At 46.2% G+C, this 16317-nt stretch overlaps 1 protein-coding gene across 8 annotated transcripts in view; it reads left to right on the top strand.

Annotated features, from left to right (window-relative positions):
- The window catches only part of CREB5 (cAMP responsive element binding protein 5), a 430789-nt gene that overhangs the window by 72496 nt on the left and 341976 nt on the right, over positions 1–16317 (top strand). For 2 of the 8 annotated variants that reach the window (XM_051853248.2, XM_051853247.2), the window contains exons 2-3: positions 7760–7831; positions 12840–12933. In XM_051853248.2, the coding sequence (XP_051709208.1) occupies positions 7778–7831; positions 12840–12933 (148 nt within the window). In that variant the 5' untranslated portion in view covers positions 7760–7777. Of the gene's footprint in view, positions 1–2581; positions 2607–7759; positions 7832–8919; positions 9265–10274; positions 10304–12839; positions 12934–16317 lie in introns of those variants that run through there. The other 6 variants (XM_051853254.2, XM_070059688.1, XM_051853249.2 and 3 more) reach the window with 5 other exon arrangements.

Below are 16317 nucleotides of genomic sequence, written 5' to 3' on the forward strand. Positions count from 1 at the left end.
GTCCCTAAGCATGACAGGTGGGTCTGTCACACAGTCCCAAAGAGGTCTCTGATTTGGGTTATAGGATTCTAAGCTTTTGGGGATTCCAGGGAACGGTAACCTCCTCCTGTGAGCAGGGATTTACTTCCGGTTCAAATGGAACAGTGCTATTTAACCTTGGTGTTTTGTGCAAAGTTCTGCACTTCGGGGCCAAGATGTGCCTGTACCACCTGTGAATGTACCCTCTTCCTGCTGGGTTCTGGGGGAAATTACACTGGGACGCGCCAGCCCCACTCCTGGTCTTGTTCCTTGTGTAGATCTCCAGTTTGAGAACTTTGCAGCATTCAGTGTTGCAAGCTTGGGGGCTGAAATGTCACTTTTAAAGCAGGGTTAAAAAGGTCACACAGCTGCAAATAATAATAGCCCAATGAAATTCAGATTCTGACTGCAGCCACTTGAAGAATAACACTGAAGCAGGAAACAAGCCTACCAGATCTTTGTACCAGTACAGCTAGTAAGAACACTGCCTCTGTGTGTGTGTGTGTGTGTGTGACATTGCCACACACAGAAAGACAAAGCAGGACAAAGACACAGACATACAAAGGGGCAGAGTTTTAGAGAAAATACATACAAAAGACAAAGACACACACATAAAGACACACGATGCAGAGACACTAACAATACTTGATTTTCTTGGACTGAAATTCAAGGGTGTTTATTTTTCTGTTAGAAGTTACAATATTCAGATTTGGAATCCAAAGGGCTTTTATTTTCCAATTGGCTTATGGTAGTTATCCTTTAAAATAACACCTCTTGGGAGGATTCTATGTTACTACCACAGTTCTGATAGATGAGCCAATGAGACACTGAAAGGTACCATATCCCTCTCAAAGTCTTGGCCCCAGATTGAAAGTATAATTCCTTTCTTTTTTTTTTTTTTTTAATTAGGCAGAGTTAGACAGAGAGAGAGACAGAGAGAAAGGTCTTCCTTCCGTTGGTTCACCCCCCAAATGGCTGCTACAGCTGGCGCGCTTCGCCAATCCAAAGGCAGGAGCCAGGTGCTTCTCCTGGTCTCCCATGCAGGTGCAGGGCCCAAGCACTTGGGCCATCCTCCACTGCACTCCCGGGCCACAGCAAAGAGCTGGACTGGAAGAGAAGCAACCGGGACTAGAACCCAGCACCCATATGGGATGCCAGCGCCACAGGCGGAGGATTAGCCAAGTGAGCCATGGCGCCGGCCCCGAAAGTATAATTCCTTTCTAATGGTTGGGTGCGTGTGGCAGAAAACCTCCTGGTGTCTTTGAGAAGTAGTATTGGGTGTCTGAGCATAACGCCAAGGTAGTGAGGTTCTGGACTGTGTGTCTGGTTATTGTATAGGTGGCTCCCTGCTTTCCTGACCAATTCATTGAGAGAAGTATTTCCTTCCTTCAGAAATGCAAAGTGTGAGCTGGCTGTGCCTTGAAATAATTCACAAACAATCTCTGCTCTCAGAAAGATTGGAGGCACATCCGGGTACTGACCCCAGGTGCTCCTCTCTGCCGGCTGCCCTGGGCACTTGACGATGGACCAGGTGCTCCTCCCAGCCCTTCCCTGTCCAGTAGCAGAAGGAGGCAGCACGATGTACTTCTTGTGAGTCCTGCCAGGAAAGCTCTTTCTGCACTCACAGAATGGCAGTACGTGCCGACAGGTATTTTAACATGCTGCTACTCAAATTCAAGATTGTTCGCATCTATAGCATATTCATAAGTAGGGTGGCAGTGCCCGAGTGGATGGGGATGAATCAATAGTATGGGCCGTGCTCACTGATACTCACCACTGGAGTTTGCAGCTTCGACACTCCCATAACTTAGAGCATCAACTCCGCACGCCAGACTTGCAGATGGAAACAGTATTTTTAGCATTTCCTGGTCCAAACCCTGTATCAGTGAATCTATCTGTTGCTGTTGGCTGCAGGGGGAGAGTGGGATCAGGGCCCTTCCACTGAGATTAGAGTTTGCTATTAGCTTAGGGTAGATAAGGGCTTCCAAAGATCTAGAGGTAAAGCATCCCTCCTGGCGGATTTCAGCAAAGCAGATGGTACGGAGTTTGTTCCCTCTGGTCTCGGCTGTTACCCTTGTGTTTAAAAACGCATACTTAGAGTATCTTGTATGGACGCTCCTGGTTTTCGGTACCATTTGCTTTTGCAGCCGGGTTTGCCTTTCGTGGTATGATAATTCCGTGTCTATCCCTCAGTGACTGGCCAAACACTTGAATGGATTGCATCAGCTATTGTGGGCCACTTCCCGTTTTAGACCAGGAATGTGTGGGGTCAAACGCTGAACAATGAAGGAGATTCTTGCTGATTTTGAGGCCGGAGGAATCCAGTGGCAGTTAGGGGTCTGAATTGTAAATCAAACCTGTCATCTCCTTGTCGACCCTGAAAAATTGTTCTGCATGGTTAGGGTTTGTGATTAAGGTTTTTTTGTTATTTTCCAAAAATTTGAAGGAACATTAAACTTGGGGGCTTTTGTTCTAATCGAGTGTTCCATCTGAATATTCAGAAAAAAAAGTAGAAAAATTACTGCTGTTTAGAAAGTGTTCAGTGATGAGACCGTGCCGGCCACCGTTACAGTTCCATCAAACCAAAGGTAGGGGATCGTGCAGGGTTTTTCTAAAGGGCACTCCTTGGGTGGACACTATGTGGGCACTAGGGGTTCCAGTGTCTACAGCCACATTAACAATGAACGAATGCATTTGCCTAGGAAATTGCTAAGAACTGGCTTCACTTCCCTGTTTCCACCCCAACAACTTTGACTTTTTCTGACTGGATCCGGGAGCTTTCTTCCCTGGCTGTAACTGGGACAGGTGGAGCGAGTGGCTCACCCAAACCCTTGCCTCCCTGAACACTTAATTCCGGGCAGAAAAGCTTGCAAACCACGGCCTGAGGAGCAGAGTGCAGGCGAGCTGTGTGGAAGGATTTACAGGGATGATTCAGGATTCATTATCCATTCCGCAAATATTTATTGAATGCCCACTGTGGAAGCGCTAGGCAGTGGAACCTGGGCTATATGGAGATTGCCAAGCAAAACTTGGGTCATTAAAAAAAAATCCCAGCCAGTAAAACAGCTGAAAGGGAAATGGGAGAGAGGATGAGGCCTGACTTCTGAAGACCGAATGTGGAGCAACGTGGCTAAAATCATGTCTCAGTAATTTGCCCCTACTTGATGGATGATAGAGCAACCTAAGCGAGCCTGTAGCAGGATCTGCTTGAGAGAATAATTATTACAATATGTGCTAGAAAAGAACCCTAATAATAGACCATAAAAATAAATCCGGACTCTTGACTAACACATCAGACTGATCGTACTAGTTGATAAAAGTAATGAAGGCTGTGTGGTTGAGTGGTACCATTTACTTAAGGCTTGGCGAACACCTACACAGCAGGGAATTAGCAAGGGTGTGCTGTGTGCCGAGCCCGATGTGGCCACTGCAGCACATCAAAATAAAGCAGTTGAGGTTTGTACACTTAGAGCTGCACACCCACTCACCCCGGGACTTGTTAATCACTTAAACTTAGGTTAGCAACTGCCACTTCACCCGAACGCTTGTATTCCAGTATGACGCTGCCTGAGCAAATTTGATCCATGGGATTCTTAGCATGCAATATGTTGACAGTCATTTATATTTTGAAAGTAACATAATAAAATGACAACGGTGACTCAGTGGAAGCTCTCCATGACCAGATTCTAAAGTCCTGCGGGACAGACTCTGCATTTCTCACCTTGTATCTCCTGAGGATCAAGCTCTTTCACTGGTAGCATCTTGGTGGATGTTGAATCATCCGAACATCTAGTATCATGAGGGCTCAGTAAGATGGTAGATTTATAGACCCTGCTCTGTCGCCCAGCACCAGCATCATAGAACACTATACGTAATAAGATGCATGTTGTAGCTCATTTGCAAATGAGAACCAATAATTAAGGTAGCAGTAGTTGATATCACACAGAATTGCCAAGATAGTAGCATTATGGCTCTGAATTTATGGAGGAAGTCATCATTTTGGTCGAGTGAGGCTTGGGTGCATTTGCGATTATGACAGAAAATACACTTTCTCCGCTTAGACCTGAGCTTGGTCATTTTCTTTCCTTCCATTGACTTACAAGCAAATCATTTTCAACCTTCCACGACAGCACTGCCGGTCTTGGCCGCTTCTGTTGCTTGGGCATCAGTTTAATGTTTCCCCTTCGTTATTACTTTCAGATGTAGGTGTGTACACACGGAGCTTTCTCATCTTACTAACGTGCAATCTCAGTGGTTAGTAAGGGTGGCATTCATTGGTTATATTAGCAACTGAAGTTTGTAAATGGTATTCAACAAAGGCTGACCTAGAGCAAATCTTGTGATTTTATATTTAGATTTTAGAGCAAATATTAGGTGGCCCAATAATGCTTGGCACAGACCTCCCACACTCCCAAACTCTACCCATCAATACCCAGCCCTTTGTCCACACTTAGAAATGGCTTGCTATCCCCCTCCTCCCACCTTCCCGAATGACCAGTGTGACATGGGAATGTGGGTGCTGAAGATGGGCGGTCACGCCCCTCTAAGAAAGGCAGGGACACTGAGGCGCAGAGCGAGGCTCAGCAGGCCAGGCCCGTGCTGGTGCAGGTGGAGCAGGCAAGCATTTTTGGAAATGTACTGGAAAAACCAGGCAGGTTTAACTTAAGGATCACCCAGTTACTCTGTTGATCCTACCTTGGATCAAAGTCATTTCCTTAGCTTTAAAGTCACTCTGAATTTTCATTTTTAAAATTTATTTATTTACTTAAATGTCAGAGTTAGATCTTCCATCTACTGATTTACTTCCCGAATGGTTGCAACAGCCAGGGCTGGGCCAGGCTGAAGCCAGGAGCCAGGAGCTTCTACCAGGTCTCCCACATGCGTGGTGGGGGCCTATCTTCCATTGATTTCCCTAGGCCATTAGAAGGGAGCTTGATTGCAAGTAGAGCAGCTGGGACACAAACAGGCGCCTATATGGGATGCTGGTGTCACAGGTGGTGGCTTTGCCTGCTTCGCCACAATGCCAGCCCCAGAAGTCGCCGTTCTTTTTAAGACTTAGAAGTAAGTTTCTGGTACTCACAGAGGGGAGAGGCATGCTCCGTGATCCACAATGGCAACATCAAATGAACAAGGAGGCATGGGAAGCTACTTGAATTGCTCATGACTGGCATGGAGGAAGGCAGGGAGAAAGATCCCACAGATATTTGTGATTTTTTTCTTGGAAGTATAATACAGTAAATGAGTTTACATGATATGCTTAACACAGGAAAGCTGTACAGTGATGCTCCTCACGTACGATGGTGTCCAGGGGAAGCCATCCCAGTGGACAGCAGAGAGGTCTTGGCCCTATGAAACGTGTAAGAGGCAGAGGGGTTTCGAGAGGCTCTTCATCTACAATTTTCGTTACAAACATCTCCTCTAACTGGCAGTGTTATTTAAGGCAACTCTTGTCATTTTCATGCTTCAGAAAAGTGAAAGTGCACATGTATTTTCCCATAGGATACACAAGGGCACTTCAAAAAGTTTATGGAAAATGGAACTATAAGTTTATTTTGGTGCAAAAGCTTTGAAATTCATGCATGTGAAAGATGTATAAACAGTTCATGGAAAACGCATGTGATTAAACAACTACCCATGACTTGCAGGATTTCTTTTTGTGTTGCCAAGATAAACTTACCTGTCAATTCCAATTTTACATGAACTTTTTGTAGCACCCTCATATGTCAGATACATTAGAGTTTTGGAAAAAGGTGTGATGGTCTGCAAGGTAGCCTTGGCTTTGGCTGCGAGATCATAGAGCTCCTTTGTGTGATGCTAGGCAGAGTTCCCTCTTGAGGGGACAAAGATGCCTTGGAAGCCCTTGGGGAGTCACCTGGAAGTAGCTTTTTTAAGAAAGCAGATTGTTTCTGTGCTCAGAGTGAAAGCAGAAGGTTCTACTCCGCTGAGAGGGCCATGAGGGCATTTAGCTTACGTAAACTCAACTCTAATATTTACACAAAATTATGACTTAGAAAGGATTTGAATTTTCTAACACATTTGCATAGTACCTCTTGCAATGCCTGAAAAATTATGTATGTTACTGTGTGGATTGGTAACCACAAAATGGTGTGCACTATACTTTCAGTGGTTTCGGGGTGATCTGCAAAGGTGATCTCGACTATATTCAGTTTCTGCCTAATGAATATATTTCTTTTAAAGATTTGTTTATTTGAAAGGCAGCGTGACAGGGAGGGAGATCTTCCATCCACTGCTTCACTCTCCAAATGGCCACTACAGCCAGGGTTGGACCAGGCCAAAGCCAGGAACCAGAAACTCCATCTGGGTCTCCCATATGGGTGGCAGGGACTTAAGTACTCGGGTCATCTTCTACTGCCTCCCCAGATGTATTATCAGGAAGCTGGGTTGGAAGTGGAAAAGTTGGAACTTGAACCAATGCTCATAGGGGAGGCCCGTGTGGAATGCTGTGACACCATGCTGGAGCCTAATGAATGCAACTTAAAAGAGACCCTCTACATAAGAAAAGACTGCAGTGTTATTGAACATTTGAGGATACTGTAAAAGGTTCATGGCAAATGGCATTAAAAGTTGATTTTGGTACAAAAAAACTTGAAATCCATGCAAGGGATTTTCATCATATGTTTCCCATGAACTTTTTGAAGAGCCCTGTGTGCCTGATTACAAAGTTTTATTTCTCCTTACAGCTGTTTTATCCCAGATAATTTTTTCTAGAAAGGCAGCAGCTTTCACCTCCTATTAATTTCAAATCGGCTTATAAAACTAAATTACCAAAATATCCAAGGTCATGTTTTTGCATTTGCCAATTCCTTCATTTGCCATCACGTGAGCTGGATGGTTTTTGTCAAGGCATCCTCCAATGTTGGGCGGAGGGGAACTGAAGACCATGGCTGACCGCCAGAATCATTGGCTAAACTGGTTCTGGGGCTGCTTTCCAATCTATGCCTTGGTGGTACTGGAGCTCTTTGGGGGTAACAATGGGGTGTCACTTGATGTGTTGCTGGAGGCTGGCCCATGCACTGATGAGGGCCCAGGGACTGCCCCTCTCCCAGGCAGCCAACCCCTGAAGCTCTGAGCGGGAGTGTAAAGGATGCGTGTGCACTTGGCCTGAGAGCTTCCTGCAGGTGGTTTCTCCATAGACAGCGTTCCTGCTGTGACAATGCCATGGCATTCGTCATTGTCGTTGTCATCTTTTTTTTTTTTTTAAGACTTATTTACTTATTTGAAAGACACAGTTACAGAGAGAGAGAGAAAGTCTTCCATCCGATAGCTTACTTCCCAAAAGGCCACAACAGCTAGAGCTGTGCTGATCTGAAGCCAGGAGCTTCTTCTGGGTCTCCCACACAGGTGCAAAGGCTAAGGACTTGGGCCATCTTCTACTGCTTTCCCAGGCCATAGAGAGCTGGATCAGAAATGGAGCAGCCGGATCTGGAACCAGCGCCCACATGAGATGCTGGCAATGCAGGTGGCGGCTTTACCCACTGTGCCACAGCAGCGCCCCATGGCATTCTTCTTTAAAATACAGTCAATAAGTACTCCGGAAAGCACAATGGGAGCCCTGGCTGGGGGCGCCTAATGACCCTCAGCCAAGCAGGACTTGTGTCCTTTCATTGTCAAGGCTTTGCTCATAGAGCTTGGGTGATTGCTTTCTCGTGTTTCTCAGCCAGCAGCAGGAGATATTCATGGATTTCTGTTTTCCTCTCTCCCTCTTCCTCTGCCCCTACAGATTTATGAGGAATCCAAGATGAATTTGGAGCAGGAGAGGCCATTTGTCTGCAGTGCCCCGGGCTGCTCCCAGGTGAGTGGGCGGCGTGCACACAGGCTGTGCTCTGGCATGAGCGGACGCACCTGCCTCCGACAGGGAGGCGGCCCTCACCTGGCCATCAGGTCCACCCCGGGCCCTCTCTCCAGAGATACGGTTAAAGCCCCCACGCTGTCGTCTCCATCACTGTCATTTCCATCAATGAGATCATATTCTCCTTTGAATAGTGCGAATTACTTCCTTCACAGTCCCTGAAATACAGTAGGGGTGAGCATTTCCACCCAAAACGTCCCCCTGTAGCTCACCACTACCATAGGGTGGGCTCCATGAGGGGTCCCCAACGATTTCATAGGAAACTTGTAACATCTGTGAATTCTTCTTTCTGCAGCTCCCTTCTATCTTCTCTTCCTCTGCTTAAAAACTATTTATTGATTTGAGAGTTCCCATCCACTGGTTTGCTACAGAAATGGCTGCGATGGCCAAGGCTGGGCCAAGCTGCAGCCAGGGGCCCCATGCGCAGGTCTCCAATGTGGGTGGCAGGAACCTAAGGTTTTAAGCCATCACTGGTGCCTCTCAGGGCTAGGTCTGCATACTTAGGGAGCTGGAGTCCAGAACTAGAGCCAGCAGTCCAACGCAGGCACTCGCTGGCATGATAAGCAAAGTCTCACCTGCTAGAGTAAACCCCACTGCCTGATCTCTCACGAGTAAAAGATATTCCTTATAAATCTTCTAGAACCTATACTTTGCTCGTGTATCTGAACCTCAGGAGAGGAAGTTGTCCTGTGCTGGGTTAAGTCCCGTAGCCTCTGTGAATGGAATCAGGATGGGTAAAACTACTACCTGTGGAGTGATAGAGTACAGGAGCTGTGCATAGCAGGTGCTCAGTTAGCACCTAAGGCTATTAGCACCACCTACTATTATATTGCAGCCCATCTCTTTGAAAGACATTAGAAGCTTTAGCCACGTCTAGTATTTAGGTAAGTCAGAGGGAAGCGGGGTGCGTGTTGAGTCCTGGGACCATGTGGCCGAGTTTCCCAGGTCTGGCGCTGACTAGGGGCTGGTTGGTTCTCTCGGGAGGGCCACACTGGGTGCTGCTGGCCTGCACGCGCCTGCTCCCTGGTAACACTGTCCGGTTGTGATAACCGGAAGTAACCAGCGTCCGCCAGGTGTCCCCCGGCACAACGACTGCCTTGGGGGTCTGCATTTCAGCTCGAGCCTCAGTTCTCTTCGGAGCCCCCCTCTCTGTGGTCCACTTCCTTCTAGTCGACACATTTGCCTCTATTTTAGACCTCATTATTCCCAAGCCATCTTCTCTTCCGTTCAGAGCAGACGTGCGGTCACCGGTGTCAGGCTGCGAGGGCTGGGAGAGGCGGAGGACTGAGCAGGAGCTGTTGGATTTGGCACCGGGTGCTCGGTGGCGACCGAGGAGGGCGGCCTGGGGCGGCGGCCAGATCGCCGGGGATTAACGTGTGAGTGGGCGGCAAGGAAGCGGAGGCGCCCAAGCACAGAGGAGCCTTTCAGAGCCCCAGGCAGTGACGGGAAGCAGGGTGATATAATGGCAGCCCGAGGAGGAGGCAGCTTTTTTAAAAAGCAAGGCTAGCCAAGCAGGGTTTGGTCAAGGGCAGGACACCAGCGGGAGGGAGGCAGTGACCTTGCTGGCTTGGGGGACAGATCCTAGGAGGTAAGGGGTGTGGAGGGTCCTGCCTCCGAGCAGGAGGGGATGGGGAGGGATTGCCCGGAGTCACATGCAGGTTCCGAGGGCGAGAAGGCCATAGAGGTTGGGGGAGGTTGTATTGAAAGACTTGAACAGCGTAGTGAGCGGACAGGTGGTCTCCCGGAGCGGAATGAAAAATATGGGTGGAGGAAAAGCTTGGAGAGTTGAGGACTTGTAACGGTTGCAGATTTTAAAGTACACCTCCAAGCCCGCCTCTCTGACGTGTGAATGTCACAGTGCGTCCAACACTGGGTTTCCTGGAGCAGTTATCTCCGGCTTCTTGAAGCTGTTAAAACGGGTGCATGTTGGAGCGGCAGGGAAGTTAGGCTTGAGGAAATGTGCCGAAGGCCCAGGCAACCCCAGGCACACCCAGCCGGCAGTGGTGAGCATGGTATTCACTCCAGGGGTGGCTGCCAGCCCGGGGATCTGCATGGAGGAGAGAGATGCTAGGGATGGCAAATGCTATGGGTTGCCGTCTTCCTCTGGTTGGAAACACTTCTGCTCTGTTAGGAAGGGCCCGGAATACGCTGGAGAGCTCTCCCGTTCCCACTCCTTAGGCGGCACCGTGCCTTGGGAGGGAGGAGGAGCCAGCTTTCCTAACCTTGATGTTCTCACAGAGGTCAGGGTTGCTGGTGCTTGTCCTTTGCCCTGTGCGTTGATCCTGTTTTCAGTTCCACCGGCCTCTCTCAGCTCCGGATCTCTGGTAGGCTGCACATTCTGGTTACTTACACTTTGCTGCTGTTTTCCTACCTAACTAAACCATAGGGTATGCCCTGTATCATCTTGTTTGTGAGGTAATTATATTTAATAGAACACATTATAGAAATTATTTAATAAGTAATCTGGTTAATATCCTACTAATTTAGGCTATTATTTTTATGGAGTCAAATGGCTCATCACCACACCATGATGGGTATTTCCCTGTTGATTGTTACATATGTAAATATCACAAAAAATATAATTGGGCTTTTGATGAGAAGTCTTGGGAAAGACTCGAAGCTGCACCTGGTGGTGTCTTATATTTGGTGTAGTTACTTCATGGTGCTCTAGAAAATCAAGAGAATAAATGAACCAGAAGTAACAAAAGTGCATTTCATATAAAGTGAACGTTCCGGTATTCAAATACGGCATAATTCATATGCTTGCAAATTCCATGCTGTCCAATTCATGTGACACAAATGACAAATACATCACATCTGCAAATAACTACTTTTGCAGTATTCCACGGGATTCAGCCTCGTGAACTCCACTGCATTAAACACAAATCCATACTATTTGCAGAATTCTTCCATACTTTTTTTTTATTTTAAATATTTATTCATTTGAAAGTCAGAGTTACACAGAGAGAGAGGCAGAGAAAGGGAGAAGTCTTCCATCTGCTGGTTCACTCTCCAATTGGCCCAAATGGCCGGAGCCGTGCCGATCCCAAGGCAGGAGCCAGGAGCTTTCTTTGGGGTCTCCCACACAGGTGCAGGGGCTCAAGGACTTGAGCTATCTTCTACTGCTTTCCCAGGCCAAAGCAGAGAGCTGGGTCAGAAGTGGAGCAGCCGGGCCTTGAACTGGCATCCACATGGAATGCCGGCATGAAAGTGGCAGCTTTACCCGCTACATCACAGCGCCGGCCCCCTGCCATACTTTCCAAAGGCAACTGAGTCTTGCATGGACTAACCTGAGGAAGTAGGAAGCTCTGAAATGTTCTAGGTTGTCTGAATTTGATAAGTGTCCAGTAGAATGAGTTGTCTTACTGCATTTTCACTTGACCTTGCCAGAGCAGATCCCGTGCTAGGTTCAGTTATCGCAAACTCACCAGTCTGAGTCAGGATATGCTAGCATCTGCTACCATAACAAATTACCTCAACAGAGGCTTATTTCTGTTACTCAAAGATACATCTCCATTGTACATTGGCAGGAAGCTCTTCAAATCCTTTAGAGTTCAGAACTGCTCTTCATAATCCTTCAGAGTTGAATTGATGGAGGGACTGGCACTTCCCAGGTTGCAGTTGCCATACTGCTGGGAAGAAGGGAGTAGATGCTATAGGGTCCTAGTGCGGGAATGAGATGCTTGCCCTGGGGTGACTGTTGCTGCCATTGGTGACTCAGTGGGTGGAACGAGGCACAGGACCTCCTCCAACCACAAGAGCACCGGAAAATTCAGGCCTACCATATGACCAGGAGTCAGACACCCAAAACATTTGGGAACACTTTTGAAAAACCACAGTATAATTCCATCAAAATTAAATATAAAATGTTGGTTTGCCACACAGCACAGAGAGTAGGATACTGAAAATAATTTGTCATGTTGGTATAAAATCCTGTATAATTATAAAAAAAATCAGTGAACGGTTGGGCCATGTCTCTGTAAGTAGAAACATACTGTATGAATGTCATGGTGTGCGTTTGTAGATATACATGTCAAATAATTAAGCATGGCGTATCATTCCTTCCCTGAGTCTGACTTGAATCAGGATTCTTTGCTTGCATTTCTGGTAACTTTGGCTAATCTATAGATAATGTCTAGCACACTTATCATACCCTAGAGTTAATTTTACAGTATTACATACAACAGTAACTACTAGAGAAAAGTTCCTAGTTGTTTTTTTGCAAATTGCCAGTGCTATTGGATCTAAAATCTATTTGAGTATTTTGGATGTGGTTTTCTGAAATGCGTAAGAAGAAATGGGAGAGTTTTTAATTCTGTCATGCTACCATTATCGCTTACTGTGTGATCTAAGTCAGCAGCCATTTCAACACTTTGTTTCTTTCGTTCCTTCTTTTTTTAAGAAGCTGCCTAACACTTGGTAGGTGTTAAGGCACAACCTATTTTGGTGTGTACATTATTTTAATACCATCAATAGTGTTCATCTACCTCTTCCTGTCTTATCCTTTAAACAGAGTTGAGAGTTTACCCTCATAGGCAAACCTCTTGTTTCTAAAAGAAAATATATATCTTACTGACTAGTCAGCACAGTTGGTTGTTTCCAGGGACTACCTAAGAAATAGGGGCCTTTAACAAAGGTCCAGGGAAGGTGTGGGGAGTCGGAGAACGATAGAACACGAAGCCCTCCTACTCACTCTTCATACTCGGCTCACTGTTCCTGCAGTTCGGGGAGGCCCTTTGGTTATCTCTGATGGAAGCTTTCAATGCGTGCATTTCACTGCCATCCGGAGGAACACCCCAGCACCTTGGCTTGCATCAGCCCGTTTCTCACTTTGCTTTGTTGCCTGTCATGTTTGCAATGTTGAATACGTCTTTTCTCCATGATGGCAAATGTGCATCACAATACTCAATGGCTCCTCTCTCCCCTCCCCTTCTCTCCATTTTTCTGACAGCGCTTCCCCACAGAGGACCATCTGATGATTCATAGGCACAAGCATGAAATGACTTTGAAGTTCCCCTCCATAAAAACAGACAATATGTTATCAGGTAAGGAGCCGCCAAGCAAAGCGGCCTTGGGTGCAGAGATGAGTTCCATGACAGTTACTCTGCTTTTGCTAGGCTGATGGCCCTGGGACATGCTGTGCCTTGAGAATGTGCATCTCTAAGATAGAGCAGAAACACAGTCAGCCCAGATAGTGTCTGCCCAAATAATTGAAGAGCTGTGACATCTCATTTTTTGGAATGTGAAATATTTAATACTGTGACCTTGGCTTTAATCACAGACTTGTATATTCTCAACAAATATTAATTGAGCAACTATAACTCACACTGCATTGTTCCAAGTCCCAGAGGAGATGCACAAATAGATGGGCCTCTTGTCCTTAAACGTAGCACGATATTGCATGCGTGTGAAAACCTGGCTGAAATAAAGAATCATTCATGAAAGACCTCAAATGAATGTTGTAAGTGGAAAATACTAAGCCGCTGTGATTGAAGGAGCTCTCTTTCTGGATTGAGATGGCCCATGAACCTTTCCTAAAGAAACCGCATCTGCCTCAGAAATGGGAGAATAATTCGGATAACCCTTGGACAGTACAGCACGTGCCCAGCAGGTGTGAGCAGTGCTCCGGGGGGACTCCCGCATGGCTGCAGCGGCTTCAGGCCTCCCCAGTGGGTGTGCACGGTCAGAGCCGGCCACCAGCGCACACCCGCCAGCGGCTCGCTGTCAGGACAGAGCCAGTGCGGGTTGGAAGAGTGTTTGTGCTCCAAGGTGCTTTGCCTTGTGCTGGCCACACCAGCTGCCTGCTTGCTCCCGATCCCCGCTGGTTTTACTTTGAAGAGGTCCACCCTTCAGGTGCTGTTTGGTCTTTCAAGGGGTACGGTCGGAGGTGTAGCAACTCAAATCCATGAGGGCCTAGAAGGGTTAAAGATGATGTGTTTTGTCTGTATCATTTATTGTATTAATCTAGGAGTGTGTGTGTATGTGTGTGCACACACACACACGTAAGTAGCAAGGCTGTAGACTTGACAATATCTAATAATTGCAATTCATAAATGTTCCTCAAATTGGATCCTTAAAATAGGCTGCCTGAGGTTCGAGGAGTAGGAGGGCAGTATTCGGGAGTGGTGATCAGGTAGAGAGTCTGCCGCCATCATGGTGGGTTCCAGGCTGCTCGACCAGCCCTGCAGGGAGCCTGCTCTGAAGCTGTGAACAGAGCGCTAAACGCTGGGCTGAAGCCCTCCTCTCTCTATTGCCAGAACAGGATTTGGATTCATCTCTTGCAGCTTTTCATTGATTTTTTTTTTGACAGGCAGAGATAGACAGAGAGAGAGACAGAGAGAAAGGTCTTCCTTCCATTGGTTCACCCCCCAAATGGCCGATCCGAAGGCAGGAGCCAGGTGCTTATCCTGGTCTCCCATGCGGGTGCAGGGCCCAAGCACTTGGGCCATCCTCCACTGCACTCCCGGGCCACAGCAGAGAGCTGTACTGGAAGAGGAGCAACCGGGACAGAACCAGTGCCCCAACTGGGACTAGAACCCAGGGTGCTGGCACCGCAGGCGGAGGATTAGCCTAGTGAGCCGCTGCACTGGCCTTTTCATTGATCTTACCAGAGCCTTATCAGTGTGAGGCCATTGCTGGGTGCAAAATGATTGAGAAAGAAGTGACTTTGATGTTGACTGTGTCAACCTTGGAGAGAGAAAGTAGAGAGAGAAATAAACACAAGGGGAAAATAGCATGAATAATAGATAGGCATATTCTCTTTTGCTTTCACATGTTTTGTGTTGAAGTTGGCTTGAGGCCATTTAATACTCCCAGTGAAATTAAGAGCAAAATTGTAAAACTTGGTACCCACTTTGCACATTTGTAATCCTGTAGGATTTTCTTTCCAGGAGGGAATACAGAGCTATTTGGCCCAGCTCTACTTCTTTGCACTGAGGGGGAGCAATGCAGTTCTCTTTGTAAATACACCAATGCTGGCTATGCTGAATCACAATAGGTCCTCCCTTGGGTATCTTTTTCTTTGCTTTTTCCCCAGGAAACACATCAGTATTTATTTATCCCAAAGCTCATTTTTCATGATGATAGTTTGAGGAACTTGGGTTGTGGCTACAAATAGGACCAAAGATTTTCTTTCTATATCTTGACTTAAATTTACATTTACCAAAAACTTCAGAATCTACTTCTGTTAAAACGTGTCCATTAGAAGTTTGTTTATCTTGAGTTATTTTGTGGCTTCTCGTGAAGATACATATTTCCTATGGAACAATAAAAATAAAGATGGTGTAAGTCACTCAAACAATTATGGCAAAATGTTCATGTCCCTTTTGGACTTGTTTTTTCTTAGCAATATTCAATTTTACAAAATTTCATGTCAGATGAATTGGGGCTTGATTTATATTAAGGCTAAAATATGGTAGGTTTTTATATGACTAAACTTAAGGTATCTAGTCAACTTTTTTTTTGAAAATCATTTCATTTCATCTTTCATTGCAAATACTGCAGTTAGGGAAGGTGTTAAGGTGTCACAGAGATATTCAAGAATAACTTTCTAAAAGTTTGAAAGATATGGATAATTTCATAGGTTTGCTGTCAGGTCTGTTTTATTTGTCCAGGTGGAGTTTACTACTAGAAAATGACAAGTGATCTGTGACATGTCATAGTGAAAGCAACAGTCGTGCTGTTTTACATTTTTAAAATTTTAATTTTATTTAGAAGACGGAGATCTTCCATCCTCTGGTCTACTCCCCAAATGCCTGTAATAGCCAGGGCTGGGTCAGGGCTGAAGCCAGGAGCCCAAAACTCCATGCAGATCTCCTGGGTCTGTTTTGAGGACCCAACCGACTTGAGTCATCACTTCTGCCTCCCAGGGTGTGCATTGGCAGGAAGCTGGAATCCAGAGCAGAGGCCCAGGCACTCTAATATAGAATGTGGGCATCTTAACCACGGGGCCATACACTTGCCCCAAATTGTTCTTAGAATGGGCTGGGATAGTTTTTTTTAAATTGACTAAGCAATTAAGTAAGCAAATGCACACACGGCCCATACTTACCTCGTCTGTATGGTAACAGCTCTGATAGTGAAGGGGTATAGTAGCTTCTGCTGCGTCCTTTGGTTGGCTCTTTATGGCACAGAGAGAGTAGTGGAGGTGGCTTGCACCAGAGGGCAGCATGCTAGTAATAACAGCCACTGTTGACTACCTTACTTTATGTCTGTAATTGTGCCCTATGATTTACATACATGATGTTTTTAAGCCTTGCAACTTTTTTTCATATGCAGAAACAAGATCAAAAGTAGTCTGTCCTAAGTCCCTATCTGATTTTCTCACTGTACACCCAGATTAGGTGAGCTTTTATGTATTACGTATTACGTAAGTGAGCTTTTTCACATATTAAGACTTTTTGGTCTTAGATTGATGTTCAGGTATAAAT

This window comes from Oryctolagus cuniculus, chromosome 16, assembly GCF_964237555.1.
Source record: "Oryctolagus cuniculus chromosome 16, mOryCun1.1, whole genome shotgun sequence".
Classification (NCBI taxonomy): domain Eukaryota; kingdom Metazoa; phylum Chordata; class Mammalia; order Lagomorpha; family Leporidae; genus Oryctolagus; species Oryctolagus cuniculus.